General features: G+C 50.7%; 3 protein-coding genes across 14 annotated transcripts; 1 reads left to right on the top strand and 2 right to left on the bottom strand.

The window, feature by feature from the left end:
• Nucleotides 1–451: 451 nt before the first annotated feature.
• SLC39A1 (solute carrier family 39 member 1) lies at nt 452–4,487 on the bottom strand. 2 transcript variants are annotated; one of them, NM_001035381.2, is given in 4 exon segments: nt 452–2,107; nt 3,215–3,345; nt 3,512–3,730; nt 4,439–4,487. In NM_001035381.2, coding segments are annotated over 3 exon segments (975 nt in total). In that variant the 5' UTR covers nt 3,699–3,730; nt 4,439–4,487; the 3' UTR covers nt 452–1,450.
• Nucleotides 4,488–4,510: 23 nt separating this feature from the next.
• CREB3L4 (cAMP responsive element binding protein 3 like 4) lies at nt 4,511–13,682 on the top strand. Of its 11 annotated transcripts, XM_015462516.3 has the most exons (11): nt 4,636–5,219; nt 7,665–7,978; nt 8,693–8,873; nt 9,104–9,350; nt 9,478–9,593; nt 11,852–11,947; nt 12,318–12,424; nt 12,542–12,610; nt 12,708–12,792; nt 12,987–13,083; nt 13,216–13,682. In XM_015462516.3, the coding sequence occupies exons 2-11, from the start codon at nt 7,680–7,682 to the stop codon at nt 13,407–13,409; spliced, it is 1,491 nt and encodes a 496-aa protein (XP_015318002.1). In that variant the 5' UTR covers nt 4,636–5,219; nt 7,665–7,679; the 3' UTR covers nt 13,410–13,682. The 11 variants fall into 11 exon arrangements, 10 of the variants coding, with proteins under 10 accessions (XP_015318002.1, XP_010801282.2, XP_059740969.1 ...); XM_010802980.4 differs by lacking the exon at nt 4,636–5,219 and having other exon boundaries at nt 5,973–7,978; nt 8,696–8,873; XM_059884986.1 differs by lacking the exon at nt 4,636–5,219 and having other exon boundaries at nt 5,973–7,978.
• On the bottom strand, nt 13,597–16,051 carry JTB (jumping translocation breakpoint). The gene is given in 5 exon segments (NM_001100360.1): nt 13,597–14,148; nt 14,520–14,599; nt 15,049–15,131; nt 15,335–15,372; nt 15,529–16,051. Coding segments are annotated over 5 exon segments (441 nt in total). The 5' UTR covers nt 15,612–16,051; the 3' UTR covers nt 13,597–13,991.
• Between the last annotated feature and the right edge of the window lie 189 nt (nt 16,052–16,240).

Here is a 16,240-nt window from a genome sequence, read left to right as displayed (position 1 = left end):
GCGCGGGGATCGCCGGGAATTGTAGTTTGTTTACGTGACTCTTTAACAGCCCCAGTCACGCAATACGAGAGAGGAAACGGACACCATTTCCCAGCAGCCCTGTTGACTCCGGGACCCGGGATTTTGCTCCTCCCTGTTGGTTCCTCCCTGCGTGAGGCAAACTGGGAAAAGTAGTTCTATATTGGTCCAGAGCCTACAAATGCGAAGGGCGAGGGTTCAAAGAGAGTAAAGGAAAAGGGGAGGAAAAGGAAGGGGTGGAGACAGGGAGGGAAGCAGGAAGAGACAAGAGGAAAAATTTGGTCATTTTCTGGGAAAGGGACTAGAGGGGCCTGAATGAAGACAGTAAGACCAGGCATATTAAAACAGCTCTAAACATCTGAAACTCAGACTCTCTCAGATTCCCCACGTGCCCACCCCTTTCCCAAGACAAATGAATCAGATACCGAACAGATGTATAGAAACTTGTTTTATTTGGGTAACATTTCCCAAAACAGGTCAGTTAGTAAAATAGATTTTACAGAATATGGCCCTATGCATAGCCCTCCCTCCCCCAAAAATAACCCTGGGGGTGAGCCTTCCCCTCCCCCCCTTGGGATCCTCTGGTATAAAAAAAAGTTTTGGCAGCTCAGTGTTTATCATCTAGGCTTGGGGCACCATGTGCATGTTCAGTACTCCTAGGGTGCAGCACAGTAGTGGGGGATGGTAACCCTGCCAACATGCCCCCAACCCCAGCTCGGCAAACATTTCTACCACAGCTCACCATCTGGGACCAAAACAAGGAGCAAGCAGACCCCTTCCACTGATGTGCTGGCCAGGGCTCAGCACCTTCACTTGTGCTTTGAGAAAGAGGGAGGGGATTTATTTGGCACTTTAAAAATAGAGTAGTGAGCAGGACTGGAGAAGCCAGAGGAGGTACCAAAACTGGCAGGAAGAGGCCATTTGGCACTAGTCCCCTGGGAGAAGGGAAGAGGAAGATAGATATGAAAGTAGGAGCTAAGAAAAGTAGGAGGAGACCACTCCAAGTGAAAGAGGGCTGAAATGGGCTAGAACCAATAGGACTGCCAACTCAGCCTGTGCCTTCTCTATGCCTCAGTTCCCCCACAGCAGTTGGGTGCTCACCTCCAGCCTTACAAGTAACCGCTTGTCCCTATGTGTAGTGTCTGACCCCTGATACTAGCACTCACTGTCTTCCCCAATCCTACTGTCTCTTGATCATATCTCTAGTGACTTGACCATCTTTTGTCCCTTGGGCCTGGGGGTCAGGCTCTTGTGTGCCCAATTTCCTCTCATTAGACAAACCGTCTCAAAGGCTCCAAGCCTATCTCCCAGAGAACTTTTTGGCCCTCAATACCTCCCTTCCCCACTCCTTGCTTTTCCCCACACACTGGGAGAGGGGGAGGGAGGTCAAGGGCACATGGTACCCAACCTTCCTTGCCTGTCTTGGAGCTTTCTAGATTTGGATAAAGAGCAGGCCAGTGAGCAGGGCAAAGCCTGCTAGAAGCAGAATGACCTTGAGGATTCTCTGCTCAGAAGTGGCCAACTCCTGGGGCAGGATTTCCAGGAAGGTGATGTAGAGAAAGGTGCCAGCCGCCATGCCCTCCAGCACAGACTGGGCAAGCTGGTGCAGTGGCCCAGCTGACTCTGCCAGAGCTGTACCCAGTCCAATGCCCAGGGGTGTCATGCATGAGAAGAGGATCCCACAGCCAGCCACCACCTGTGCTCGCAGGTGGCTCTGCAGCAGCCGCAGGGACAAGCTGACTGCCAGGATACCCTTATGGAGCAGCAAAGCCAGGCACAACTCCATGGCCCGAGCCTGGTCTCGCTGCAGCCCCACCGCCAGCCCTTCAAACACTGAATGCAGGGCCAAGGAGAAGACCAATACACAGGCACGCAGGGCTGAGGGAGCTGATGAGGCTCCGCCTGCCTGTGGGACCCCCAGTCCATCGTGCCAGTGCTGTGGCCCACCATTCACTGTACCCAGGAGAGCCCTCGTCTCCTCTCGAGGTGGTGGTCCCGACTGTTCCTTGTAAGCCAGCGTGATCTGCTCCATCACCAGGACCAGGAAGAAGCCCATGGCCAGGATGAACTCTTGGAGAGGGAACTGGAGCTGTGGGCAGAGGGGACAGCATGGAGTTCAGGAGACAAGCCAAGAAGGGAGAGGAAGAGTCAGATGCAGGGTTTAGTCCCAGTTACACAGACCTGGGGTCCCGCACAGACACAGAGCCACTCTCAGTTATGCAAAAATACAGAGTCACTTGGTGCCACAGACTGAGATGACACGTAGCCGGACAGATTATGGTGTCACTCCCAGTGTTACATGGAAGCCATGGTTTCTCAATTTTGGCACTGTTAACATTTGGGATCGGACAATTCTTTGTTGTAGAGGGCTGCCCTGCGTCCTGTTGGATCTTTAGCAGCATCCCTAGCCTATACTCATTAGATGCTAGGAGCAAGGCAAGCCTTCCCTCTCTGAGTTGGGACAACCAAAAATATTTCATTACTGAATGTTTCCTGGGGGGTAGGGGGCGGTGGATTGGAGAGGTGGCAAAATCACCCCCAGTTGAAAGTCACTGACGTTAGAAAAGCGTGACATGTAGGCCACGCACTGGCCCTCTTTCCCAAGTGCTCACACACTAAGCCACATACTGTCACAGGGACAATCAGGTTTACACACAGTCACACAGACACAGGTCACTCAGTCACAGATATAAACGGTCACAGTCAGTGTTACTTCCTCAGTTCCTCCAACTGTCTCAGTTTTTCCAGTAAGACTGTTCTGTGCCTTGGACATGATCTTCCCCATATCCTTCTTCCAGGTCCCTAGAAACTGCCTCCTACCCATCCCAGGCCTGTAGGGAGCTCTATCTCCAACCCTTCCGGAAAGTGCTGAGAGGGTAAAGATGATTCTTGGAGTACTATTATCTTCCTGGAGGCTGGAACTAGAGACACCCACAAAGTAGATCATGCACCTGGCAATAAGGTTCCTCACACTGTCTCAAAGGGTACACAGAGGTCACATAAGGACTGAGGGCTTAAGAACCCACAGAGTTGTGCTGCTCTGTGACTAAAAATCACAGCTCATGGGGTCACAGGCCAAGAGTCCTCGCACAGTCATAGAGTGACGCACGAACAGATCCATAGAAACCACCTCTCCTGGAGGTATGTGATTGAATACCCACATACACAGGGTCACATGCAGATGACCAGGGCTCACCGTCACATGCAGGGCTGCCAGGGCCTCATCTATAGCACCCAGGTAGTCAGGCAGCAGGTCCAAGAGACATGTGGCCAGAAAGACACCGCCCGCAAAGCAGCTTACAAGGCTCAGGGCTTTTTGGCGGGAGGCTGGGCAGGAGTGAACACAGAGGAATGAGTAAATGAACCCCCTTTAGGCCCCACTACCCAATCAAAGCAATAGTCACTCTTGCTGTCCCCACTTAGGTCCACTTCCTTAACCCCAGGGCCTTGCCTAAGCCAAGCATCCATGGAACAGGGGAAAGGAGAGGCCTACCTGAGGCTTCAGGGTTAGCTCCCGGCCGCCGAAGCACACAGACGGGCACTAGACTGCAGATGAGAGTGAGCACCAGCAACAGCACCAGGGCCCCCAACTTCACCTCCAGTCCCATGGGCACTGGGGCCTCTGAGGCTGCTGCCTCGGGGCGCCACACCAGGAGCTCTGGCTCTCCCCAGGGCCCCATGGTGGCTGCGGTAGCTCCAATGACTCTCAGACCTAGGAAGACAGAGTGAGTGGGGAAGTGGTAACAGGGAAATATGGGATCAAAGAAAAGGGAAGGATGGCCCGCAGAATACAGCTCCCTCATCTCAGCCACTTTCGAACCTTCCCTATCCCAGTGTGACTCATCCACTGCTGACCTGAGGCTATTCCTCTTTCCCCTATTTTATCCCTTTCAAGTGACTTATTCAGGGACCTAGCAAGGGGGAAACTGAGGTATGGGACTGTGTGAATAGCTCATTACTCTTTCACATGAGGCGCCCACAAAACTAGGGAGCTGGGCTCCTTTAAGCAAAGTAGATGCCAGCCGCCCCCTCCAGGAAGGAATGGATGAAGCGAAAGGGGTTCAAGAAGAGATGTCACGGATAGCTTCGTGGACCACCTGAACAGGGCGAGTTGGGCTGCTTTCCCGCTCCCATTTCCCCAGCGCCATCTCTCTGAAAGCAGAGAGCGACTGTTGCAAGCCACGGGCTGGGATGTCGGGACAGAAGACCAAAGAGGGGCCCTAGGAGCCCCGGGTCCCGGAACGGGCTGACCCAACAACTGAGGGCGGTGTCTGGAAGTCCGGGCTCTGGGAGGCGGGGTCTGAGGCCACCACAGTGCCGGGAAGCTGAAGAAGAATGCGAGAGCTGGGACTCCGGCTCGTAGGCTCGGGGAGGTCTGAGTGGCCGACCCCGATCCCGCTTTCTAGGAGTCAGCACTCACCTCTGGAGGGTCTCACTACAAGGCATCCGCTCGGTTCCGGCCTCGAGTCGGGAATTCCCGCCCCCTCCCCTTCGTTTCCCCCTCCCCTCGCGTCCACCGCGTACCGGGCCCCCAGTGACCAATGACAGCGCCTAGAGGGCGGGACCAGACTGGGAGTGACGTGAGCTAGGAGCAATCAGAGGTCGGCAGCCGGAGTCCGGCGGAGGCGTGGACGATCTGGGGGAGTGCGGAGCTGCGGGTGGGGGGCCGAGCAAGGGAAAGGAATTCTGAGAGCATCTAGATTTGAGAGCCTGGGTCTCTGTGATGGTCAGACCCGCGGACCTGACTGGTGTACAAAGGCTTCGATCCTTTGAAGATTCTAAAAGAGAAAGCTAGATGCTTCTCCGATGCTCCATAGCCCACCCCCGCGATCTCAAGTCTTCCACCTCCCACATCTCAGGATATCTGCCTGGTCTTGGGCCAAAGTCTTCTTATCTCTATCAGAAGATTCCAAGATCCCCTTCTGGGCACCAGGGCGCCAAAGGGAAAGCGTTCCATTCCTAAGACTGACTTCCTTGGTTGATTTCACTTGCTAGCACCCACAAGGAAGAAGAAAAGACAAGAATTGAAAGGGGGGGCTAGCAAAGTGAGAGTATTTATTTTATTTATTTATTTTTTTCCTGCAAAACTTTATTTTATTTCTTTTTTCTAATTTTATTTTATTTTTAAACTTTACATAATTGTGAGTATTTCTTTTATCACTGGTGGGAGCTGACTTGTGTGCAGCCTTCTGCCTGTTCAGGTGGGTAAAGTGGTGGGACCCCTCTCAGGGGTTGCTGAAACCCCACTTGGTGAGGAGCTTCTCTCCGCACACCCCAGCTTATCCTCACCATGCCTCAGGACAGCTGGCCAGGATTCTCTCCAATCTTACTTGGATGTCTCTATCTTCTCTCCCTCCAGCTGCATCAGCCTCTTTTCTGTTTTCTGTTCCTTGAATGAACCAAGTCATTCAAATCTTGGTTCAGCTACTTACAAAGTATAAATGAAAAACGTTGTTTGACATATGAGTAAACAAAGGATGTTGAAGCCATCAAGCCACTACAGCTGCATGGTGAGCCCAGAGGGAACTCAAAATGGAGAGGAATGGGCTGCCCGGCTGCCAAGCCCTTAGTCACTGCAGCCACCTCCATAAAGTAACCCCTGAGGGGACTCAAGATGGGAAAGAGCAGGATAGTGACCCCAGATAGCTAAGGTGCAAATCAAAGTAATGATTCCAATGAGCTCAAACTGTTAATGTCTTTCCATACACAGAGAAGCGCTAAATTCATAAACTTGAGATATCTGGTTTTCTTTAATTAATAGTAATCTTTTGATGTTCTGAATACCTGGTCTTTGTTGAAAAAACTATGTATCCTGATTCCTCCCTTATCTTTTTGGAGTTGTCCCTCAGAGTTATCTGAGAGGCTGCCTCCCGGGCCTGAAGGCCTCAGAAAGACCACCAAATAAAACATAATTCTGAGCTTTTAGATAGAGCAATTTTTTTTAGTCAACAAGAGTAATCTTGAGAAAATCATTTAACTTCCCTCTGCCAGCTGTGAATTGCTATGAGAATTATATGGGTAACATGAAAATGCCTGACCATATATCAGTTACTCAATAATGATTAGATCCTATTCTTCTCTTTACCTTCAACCTATTTAAATTTTCACAGGAAGAATACCCATTTGAATTCTGAATCCACATCCCAAGTTTTTGTGCTTTATTTTTATTTATTTTAAAATTATGATTTAAAATTTTTTATTGGAGTATAGTTGATTTGCAATGTTGTGTTTGTTTCCAGTGTACAGCAAAAAAGTCAATTATACATATACATATATCCACTCTCTTTTAGATTTTTTTCCCCATATAGGCCACTACAGAGCATTGAGTACATTTCCCTGTGCAATACAGTAGGTCCTGATTAGTTATTATTTTATTATTATTTATTATTTGGCCATACCTTGAGTTATGTGGGACCTTAGTTCCCTGATCCCATATGGAGCAAACCTGTGCCCTCTTCATTGGAAAGCAGAGTCTTAACTCCTGGACCACCAGGGAAGTTCCAGTTATCTATTTTATACAAAGTAGTATGTATGTGTCAATTCCAATCTTCCAATGTACTCCTCACCCTCCCTTAGGCCCTAGAAATGGTGAATTTGTTTCCTACATCTGTAACTCTATTTCTGTTTTGTAGATAAGTTCATTTGTACCTTTTTTTTAGATTCCATATATAAGGGATATTATATGATATTTGTATTTGACTTACTTCACTCAGTATAACCACCTCAAAGTCCATCTACGTTCCTGCAAATGGTGTTAATTTCCTTTTTTATGGCTAAGTAATATTCCATTGTATATATGTGCCACCTCTTCTTTACCTTTCCTCTGCTGATGGGTATTTAGGTTGCTTCCATGTCCTGGCTGTAGGAAATACTGCTGCAATGAACATTTGGGTGCATGTATCTTTTTCAAATTATGGTTTTCTCCAGATATATGCCCCAAATTTGTGTGCTTTATTCACTGAACTATTCTTTATCTGAAGTACTGTTGGGAGGCAGATGAAAATCATACCTAATCAGTATAGCTCCATTAAAAAAAATTTTTTTTGGCCATGCCCAAATGCATGTTGGATTGTAGCTTCCCAACCAGAGACTGAGCCTGCACTGTCTGCATTGGGAAGTCCCCATTATTTTATTCAAAGTGAATTCCTGGGTCATCAGTCTCTAGATGAAGGCAAAATGTCCCAACTTTTGGTATTATTACATTTGTATCATGTTATCTGTCTCCTCTTTGGTAAAATTGTAAAGTGTACAAATACAGAACACATACTGCATATTATTACTGGTGAAAGTGAAAGTGAAGTCGCTCAGTCGTGTCCGACTCTTTGCGACCCCATGCCCTGTAGGCTACCAGGCTCCTCCCTCCATGGGATTCTCCAGGCAAGGGTACTGGAGTGGGTTGCCATTTCCTTCTCCAGGGGATCTTCCGGACCCAGGGATCGAACCCTGGACTCCCACATTCCAGGCAGACGCTTTAACCTCTGAACCACTAGGGAAGCAGTTACTATTACTGGTAACTATATGCAAAAAATAAGTCAAACTCCCAAACCAAATCCGAGTATTTTAACCTTTTGCAGTTTTCTAGACCCTTGTCCCTCCATTAGTTAACCTGTGAGTATGTATACATAACTGCTGTTCTTTATCAATAGCATAATGCATGGATTATGGATTTGGACAACCCACGATTACGCGACATTCCAAAGTCAACGCGCTGTCTGGTTATTTACTCCCGGCCTAGATTCGGAGTCACGTGGCAAGTGAAACCAAACCTCTGCCCACATTCCCGGAACTTCCCCTCACCCCACCCCCTTCCCTACTGTAAGTCTTCTGGCTCTTACCCTCCTTCTCACGCCGCGGAACCAAATCCCTGCCAGACAAATAAAGGCCCTGGCTGCACTGGCCTCTTTCCCCCCCTCTCTAACAGCCAATTCCCACCAGTTACGGCGGAGCCTGCCTCCAGACGGTAATCCCACGGGCTCAAGGCACAGCCCCTCTTTAGCTTCCAATCAGACTCAACTGGGGGAAGAGCGCCTTGGAGTGGAGGAGGAGATGCCTCTGTCAGCCTTCGGCAGTCCTTCTCTCCTGTTTTCAGCCCCGCCGTAGTCTCCCGTCTATAAAACTGACGGCTAGAGGAGAACAGGCACGAAGCGTCCCGTGCTCCATTCACAGCCATCTCTAGCCTTCCCTGAGGAGCCATCAAACCCTCCTGCTGTCACTAGGAGAAACTGAGGCAGAAGGGGCCAGTCTGATGTCTTAAGTCCGGTTTGTGGACGCTCAGCCTCTTAATCCCTGCTCCAGATACTGCTCCGCTACCGTGGCTCTTGGCTGGGTACAACCCACTTCTGTAGTGTAAAGCTGGGGGCGGGGTTTGGCTAGGCAGGTCCAGGATGCGAGATCCTGGAAGAAAGAAAAGGTGTACTGTTTGGGGCCATCAACGAGCTAGGCTGGCTTGGCAGGACTGGGCTCTTCGAAACAGGTAATACCCAGGGGGGGTGCCTGTTGGTCTGAACCAGAGAGATAAGGCCGAAGGCGGTATCGCTGGAGTGACATTTGAGGGGGCTACACAGGGGAGAAAGGGGTATAATGGAAAAGGGAGAGGAGCTCAGAAACTGTGGGGTGGGGGAGGGGGAGAGCCCTCCTTCTCCTGCAACTGCCCCGTCTCCCCCATGCCTCCCAGCAGAACCATGGATTTCAAAACCCCTGACCTGCTGGACATGTGTCTGGAACCTCCAGAAGATGTCTTCTCAACAGGATCTTTCCTGGAGCTGGGACTCCAAGGTCTACCTTCAGAGGTTCCAGTGACTAGGCTACAGGAACAGAGGCTGCAAGGCTGGGAGTGCAGTGTGGGCCACGGCTATGTGAGTGTCATGAATGGGAATGGGTATGGGTTGAGACACCTCTTATGTTAAGAAGTGCAAGAGGCTTCAGTTTCCATTTAGAGGTCTGAAGACAGAGCCCCTAAAATAGACATGAGCTGTAACTACCCTCATGTCCAAAGACAGAAGGGACTGAAACTGATCTAGTCTTGACACTGGATAGGACTTGCAGAATTCTTCCCTATACACATTCACACCCTCTTCTACTGTAGGGTCTTCAAGAGAGTGAGCCTGAAGATTTCCTGAAACTTTTCATTGACCCCAATCAAGTTTACTGCTCAGAAGCATCTCCTGGCAGTGACAGTGGAATCTCTGAGGATCCCGGCCATCCAGACAGTCCCCCTGCCCCCAAGCCACCCAGTTCCCCTGCCCTCTATGAGGTTGTCTATGAGGCAGGGACCCTGGAGAGGATGCAGGGGGAAGCCGGGCCAGCTGTAGGGCTCATCTCCATCCAGCTAGGTCAGTGTTCTTTGTGGGAAGGGGACATTGGCCCTCCAGGTCCAGTCCTAACCCTGGAGTTAAGGGGGTTTCCCCAACCTATGCCACTACCCACATCCTTTCTCCCAGCCACTTATGTCTCCCTCAGATCAGTGGAGCACGCCATTTACAGTGCCTGATGCCTGCGTGGTCAGTGAGCTGCCTCCTGATGCTCACATCCTGCCCACAGCAGCTACTGTAAACTCAGCGCCTCCTGCAGCCCTGGTGAGTCTCGGGGAGTCACTGGACTCAGTACTCTCTGCTACAAAGAACTGGGGAAAAGGGGCTGAGGGAGGGGAAACTGATGCTGAACACTGTCTTTGCCCCAGTTTTTGTGGCATTGGGCCTGAATTCCAGAGAGATGTGAGCAATTGTAAGAGCAGGAATGGACAAGAGAGACAGAAGCCCTTGAGCTTGAGATTAAGGGGGTAATGTTTCGGTTAAGGAGAGGGTGGGGTGAGGGAATCCAAGGATAGGGCTCAGGAGAGAGCCTGGTGCTGTGTGCACTGTCTGCTCAGTTAGGGCCATTGTCTCAGCCTTGAGTCAGGACGTGGAAATGGGATAGGCCACCTGGGAATCCAACTGGTTACTGGGCACAGGGTGTAGAAGCGACTGCAATTACAGTTTTTACTGGAACAATAGTTCAGCAGTCACCCACTGCCCACAGTTACAGCATAGGTGTGTGACACGTCAGATACCTTCCCAAGGGGAGCTGGGCTGGTTCCTTGCAGTGAGGATGAAGAGGGGGCCTTGCCCAAGTCACTGTTCCTCCCTTTATCCTGAAAAGAACTCCTTGTGTGCAAAAAGGCAGAAAGTAAGTTCTAGCCTCCCTGCAAATCTGTAATTGAAGCTGAGACCAGAAGCCAAGCCAAGCACGTTAGAATCTTGGGCTGAGGAATCTTAAACAGACTGAGGCAGGTATCTAAACTTGTGTGTGCATCAAAAACACTAGGGCATATGTAGTGGATTGCCAGGGAAGTCCTGGGTTTTTTATTTTTATTTTTGGCCGTGTTAGGTCTTCATTGCTGTGCAGGCTTTTCTCTAGCTGTGAGGAGTGAGGGCTACTCTCTAGTTGTGGTGAGCAGGTTTCTCATTGTGGGAGCTTCTCTCGTGGGACACAGGCTCGAGGGCGTATGGGCTCTTCCCACATCAGACACTGAACCCACGTCTCCTGCATTGGCAGGCAGATTCTTTACCACTGAGCCACCAGGGAAGCCCTGGTCTTGTTTTTAAAATATATCTTCTGGGGGAATTCCCTGGCAATCCAGTGGTTAGGGCTCAGGGGTTCCACTGCAAGGGGTATGGAATCGATCACTGGTTGGGAACTAAGACGCTGCAAGCTGCATGGCACAGCCAAGAAAATAATAAATAAGTACCCTCTAGGCTTCATTTTCGGAGAAGGCGATGGCACCCCACTCCAGTACTCTTGCCTGGAAAATCCCATGGGCGGAGGAGCCTGGTGGGCTGCAATCCATGGGGTCTCGAAGAGTCAGACACCACTGAGCAACTTCACTTTCACTTTTCACTTTCATGCATTGGAGAAGGAAATGGCAACCCACTCCAGTACTCTTGCCTGGAGAATCCCAGGGACCGGGGAGCCTGGTGGGCTGCCGTCCATGGGGTCACACAGAGTCCGACACGACTGAAGGAACTTAGCTGCAGCAGCAGCAGCAGGCTTCATTTTCAGAGATTTTGATTAGGTGGATTGGGAGGGACATGCCTCTAATACAGCACCAAACAGTATCAGAAGCAAGAAGTGAACACCAGAAAAAGTCAGAGGTAGAGTGCGTTAGCTAAAAAAGTCAAAGATCACCAGAAGGCAAAAAACAATTTCCTCTTGAGTCACAAAGTGAAGTATAAATCTTTCAAAAAGGAGTATTAGTTAGAAAAGTAAGCTACTCAGTTGATGGGCACACATTAACCAGACACCATCTACCCTCCCCACATAGTCTGTTCAGTCTGGTTGCCTTTGGGGCATTCTTTGAGAGGGAATAGAACTTCAGTCTGATAAGTAGGGCTCAGACTTGAGGGGAGAACGAGCCACCACCCTAGGGATCTCCTTGTGGCTGACAGGCAACAGTAACACTGCCAAATTGAAGTTAATGGCTGAAGATGAATCATATGTCTGCTGTAAGATTAAGCACTCTACCTTAGTGAGTTACTCCACATCCTCTCCAGATACTCCTAAGGTCTGCAGAAACGTGCATCAGAATAGGTCCTCCCTAGCCTGGTCAGACTGCCAAGGGCCTAAGTCTGTGGACAAAAAATACGACAAAACCACCTCCTCTTTCCCTAGTCAGCCTCAGGAAGTCCCTGTGGCTTTCCTGAGAGTCTGTCTCGATTAAGGTCCCTGCCCCTCATTTCATTTCATGGTTTGTTATTCCTCAGAGCAAACAGGAAACACTCCCCAAGAGGCATGCAAGGGGAACTATCTTGAGAATGGGATGACCCTCTCTCCATTCTCATCTTCTCTCATGCCCCAGCAGCTGCCCTGTCAAACCTTGTTCCTGACAGAAGAGGAGAAGCGGCTGCTGGGACAGGAAGGGGTTTCCCTACCCTCTCACCTGCCCCTCACCAAGGTAACACGCTTCCCCCAAGGGTATCCCAATACTGCAGCCCTATCAAGGCCTCTGAGGAGCCAGGAGAGCAGGACAAAGTTGAGGAGTTGGGGGAGGCTGAGGGCCCAGGACTGACACACCCTGGGCCTCCAGGCAGAGGAGAGGGTTCTCAAGGAGGTCAGAAGGAAAGTCCATAACAAGCAGCCAGCTCAGGACAGCTGGTGGCGTTTCCCTACTCTCTCACCTGCCCCTCACCAAGGTAACACGCTTCCCTAAAGGGTATCCCAATACTGCGGCCCTATCAAGGCCTCTGAGGAGCCAGGAGAGCAGGACAAAGTTGAGGAGTTGGGGGAGGCTGAGGGCCCAGGACTGACACACCCTCGGCCTCCAGGCAGAGGAGAGGGTTCTCAAGAAGGTCAGAAGGAAAATCCGTAATAAGCAGTCAGCTCAGGATAGCCGGCGGCGGAAAAAGGAGTACATTGATGGCCTAGAGAGCAGGTATGTTTGGATTCACATTTCTTTGCTTCAAGCCTGGGCCCCTGTCCTTACCAAGGCTGGTGAGGTCAGGGATGCACATGATTACCGAGCCTCATCCTACCTTTCCGCCCTCCCTAGGGTGGCTGCCTGTGCTGCACAGAACCAGGAACTACAGAGAAAAGTCCAGGAGCTAGAGAGGCACAACATGTGAGTGAAAACAGCCTGCGTGTTGGCGGAAGTGTGCTGCACACATTCTTGGGCCCTGGCTCCCAAGAGATCTAACTCTTCATTCCTTGTTTCCCAGCTCCCTGGTGACTCAGCTCCGCCAGCTGCAGATGCTTATTGTTCAAACCTCCAACAAAGCTGCCCAGACTAGCACTTGTGTTCTGGTACCATTGGTCAATTTCCCATCTCCCCCCTCACCTCCTCCACCTTCTGCCACATTTCCATCCCTATGCTCCTCACTTCCTAGCCAGACCTATTATCCCATTTTTGATGACCCCAACTGCCCCCTAGTCACTCTGCCCTCTACTCCTTTCCTTGATGGTCCCCACAACCCAAGTGTCCTCTTGCTTCTTCCCAGATCCTTCTTTTCTCCTTGGCTCTCATCATCTTGCCCAGCTTCAGCCCCTTTCAGGGCCTGCCAGAAGCTGGGCCTGAGGATTACCAGCCTCATGGAGGTGAGAGGCAAGGGCAAGAAGGAACTCTGTTTTCTGGGTAGTCAAGAAGTGGGAGGGAGGCCCTGTCCTGTCTAGGATCCCTGACCAAGGGAGGGAGCATTATTCTACTGCCCTTTTTCCTTCACTCCACAGTGATTTCCAGAAACATCCTGACTCACAGGGACATGACAGAGAATCCTGAAAACGCAGTGGAAGAGTCCAGACTGGAGGGACCACCTGGGGCCAAGGGTGCAAACAGCTCCACAAGGACACCGCTTGAGAAGGTGGGAGGGATGGCAGGCCCCAGCAGGCACATCAGAACTGTGTTACATGCAGACGAAATGTGAGCGCTAACACTTCCTGGCTCACTTCCAATAAGGAATCCAGGGCTCTCCTACTGTTATGCTTCCTCCTGGGGTTCCCACTCAGGGCTCTTTGGCCTCAGGCGTCTGAATCCCATAAGGATGCCCTTGATGTCTGTACCCCATGGCTTAGTTGCCCTATGTCAGGGGAAAGCTCAAATACTTTCCATTATGTATCTGTGATTTTATTTCTTCAAGGACAGGATTAAAGGGAAACTGATGTTTTGGCTAAGAAATAAACTTTCTTTGGTAAAACTATATCCTGACAATTTTAAGTAAGTAGTGGAAGAGGAGGAAGATAGGTACCTGGTAAACTGGGGCCTAAAATCACTACCCCCTTTCCCTCTCTACCCCCCCAATGACTTCCTGCCCCAAACCAAATTACAGATAGGGAAGGAAATGATTTTACTCTTTTTATTCTGCTCATTAATTATTTAGATGGGGAAGATGAAAGAAAGGGGGTGCTACCACAAGGTTCCAGAGAACCAGGGGCACAAGTCAGTTTATTCTACCTTCTGTCTGAGGCAGGGTTTCTTTCTAAGACCCAGATGAAAGGAGAGAAAGTAGCTATATGGACTCAATTTGCTTCCGGACCTTTTCCAGAGCCTTTCTGTCCAGTTGTCGCTGACGAACGATGACAAGGCAAGCAAAAACCAAGGCCAGACCTATGACAGCCCCTTCAAATTTCCAGAATAAGCGTTGTTCCATTAGCGCTGAGCGGCAGCTGAGGGCAAGAAGAAACAGTTATCCCCAGAAAAGATCAGAGAGCCTCCCCATCTAATCTCTCTTCTGCTTCATCCTAATGAAGGTATCTCCAAGGGGAAGAGAGGAAACCAGAGTCAGCCTTCTAATGTGTTTACAATATATTAATCCCCCTCAAATATTTAATTTTTAGTGAGATAAACAGAGCTGGTACTAACTAACCAATTTTACTGGTAAGAAACCATAGGAGGAGAGCTGGGACTTGGGTTCAAGTAACTTGGCTCCAAATCCCCTCCCCTTTCCAATATGCCATGCTATCTCCAGAAGAAACAGAAAAGGCAGGACTGTTTACCTAAAGTCATAGGAGGATTCAAGAAGAGAAACAGCACTTACCTTTTGAACTCACTCCTCTTAGATGAGCTGCATGTTATTTTCTCCACGTATCCTGTGGAACCACACTCAGGGGTGGTTTTCTGCCAGGAGGAAAGCATCACAGCACATGTTAGGAAGGGGCAGCAGGAGACGCAGGGCACCATGAGCAGGTGTCCAAGTGCTATGGCTTGGGGCTGGTAGGCAACAGAGAACTAACGAGGAGTTCTCCTGGGCGGGTGACAGGGTGGTGTTTACATGACCAGGAGTACGTGTCAGTAAGAACGCTTCAGGCTCAACAGCCTAGGAGAGGCACGGGCAGGTTCTGGAGCCTACTAGACTAAAATTGAGCAGACCACGGTTAATAGCTGAACGTCGCCATTAACTTGGAAAGAAACAGGCACGTTTTCAGGAGGAAAACAAGTTCAGATCTGGACTTACACTGAGACTTCAAGGAAAAAACCAAAAGACAATGCAAAGGCACACCTTAGACAGTCACACCGTCCCAGTCTGATTCAGTGTCAGGAAAAAGGGAGAGAAAACTGATACTCACAGCCTGGAAATTAGAACATGGAGCACACTCTTCGGCCACCACAAACTCTTCCACCAGCCAGCACGGCAAATTTGAGGTGCTCACTAGAGAGGAAGAGAAATGCAAATCTCAGACTTCCGAAAATTCTGCCCTAAATTCTTCTCCCCTAAATTCTGCCCATCAACTTCCCAGCACAGTTGAATGCCCTCGTCCCACGTGGTACTGCCCTTTTCCACCTCATCTCTTGGAATATGGGAGGATGTCAAAACAAAATTATAGGAGCGACGAGTTCCAGACCATCACCCACCTGACAGCTTCTCTTCCCGCACGGGAGCCTCTGCTTGGCTGCAGCGGGGTGGGGGGGGTGGGGGGGAAGGGGCAAGAGTCAGAAGCCAGGAAACAGGGAACCCCGACTCCACCTCCGCGGTCCTGGAACACGGGTAACGGGGACGGTACAATCCTCTCATCCCCTCCTTTCCCCTGCCCTCAGCCCCTCCTTACCAGAGCCTTAAAGTGAAAGCGCAGAGCAACCAGCAGAGGTGGTGGCCCTGGGGGAGGCCACGCCTCCCCGCGCCCGCTGGCATGGAGTGCTGTGTCGCACCTGTCGGGACAGAGGGACCTGCCTGACTGTCCTCGTGCCTCGGTCGGAACGCAGAGTCCGCGCTTACACGGCAGTCCTCCGAGAGGTTCCAACTCAGGGCTGCGAAATGCTGGAGTTGCCTATCAGATTAAAGGCTCTGTCAGTACGCCCCCATGGCCACGGCGAGAAAAGGCAACACGCATTTGTTGGGTAGGACCGTGAGTTTCCTTCTTCGACCGGTACGGTCCTGACGAAAGGCCGAGGAGGCGTACGGCCCTAGCATTCCCTCGGCTCAGCTTCCGCTCCCGGCGCGGCCATGTTGCGCGCGGAGGATCCTGGGCGCGGGCCCGTTTCCAGAGCTAGGCCAGTGATGGGAGACGGAGGCCAGCGGCTGGCCAGATGGGCCTCGTAGTCTTCCGCCCGCTGCTCCCTGGGAGTTGGATCTCCCTGCACTCGTGCGGCGCGTTGCGACCCGTTGGCTTGGCGCACCGTTGCATTCTGGTCCTGGTAGTCTTTTGCGGGAACGGAGAAAATGGCGGTGATCAGGGTATCTTCGTTGCCGTAGCTCCCTGGGCTGTCACCCGTTTGCCCCTCTGGGCAACAGCGAGACATGAAAAGGAACGATACTTCGCC

This window comes from Bos taurus, chromosome 3 (genome assembly GCF_002263795.3).
Source record: "Bos taurus isolate L1 Dominette 01449 registration number 42190680 breed Hereford chromosome 3, ARS-UCD2.0, whole genome shotgun sequence".
NCBI classification, from domain to species: domain Eukaryota; kingdom Metazoa; phylum Chordata; class Mammalia; order Artiodactyla; family Bovidae; genus Bos; species Bos taurus.
Note: the sequence above shows the minus strand (reverse complement) of the source record. Positions and strands in the feature narration are given on the sequence as shown.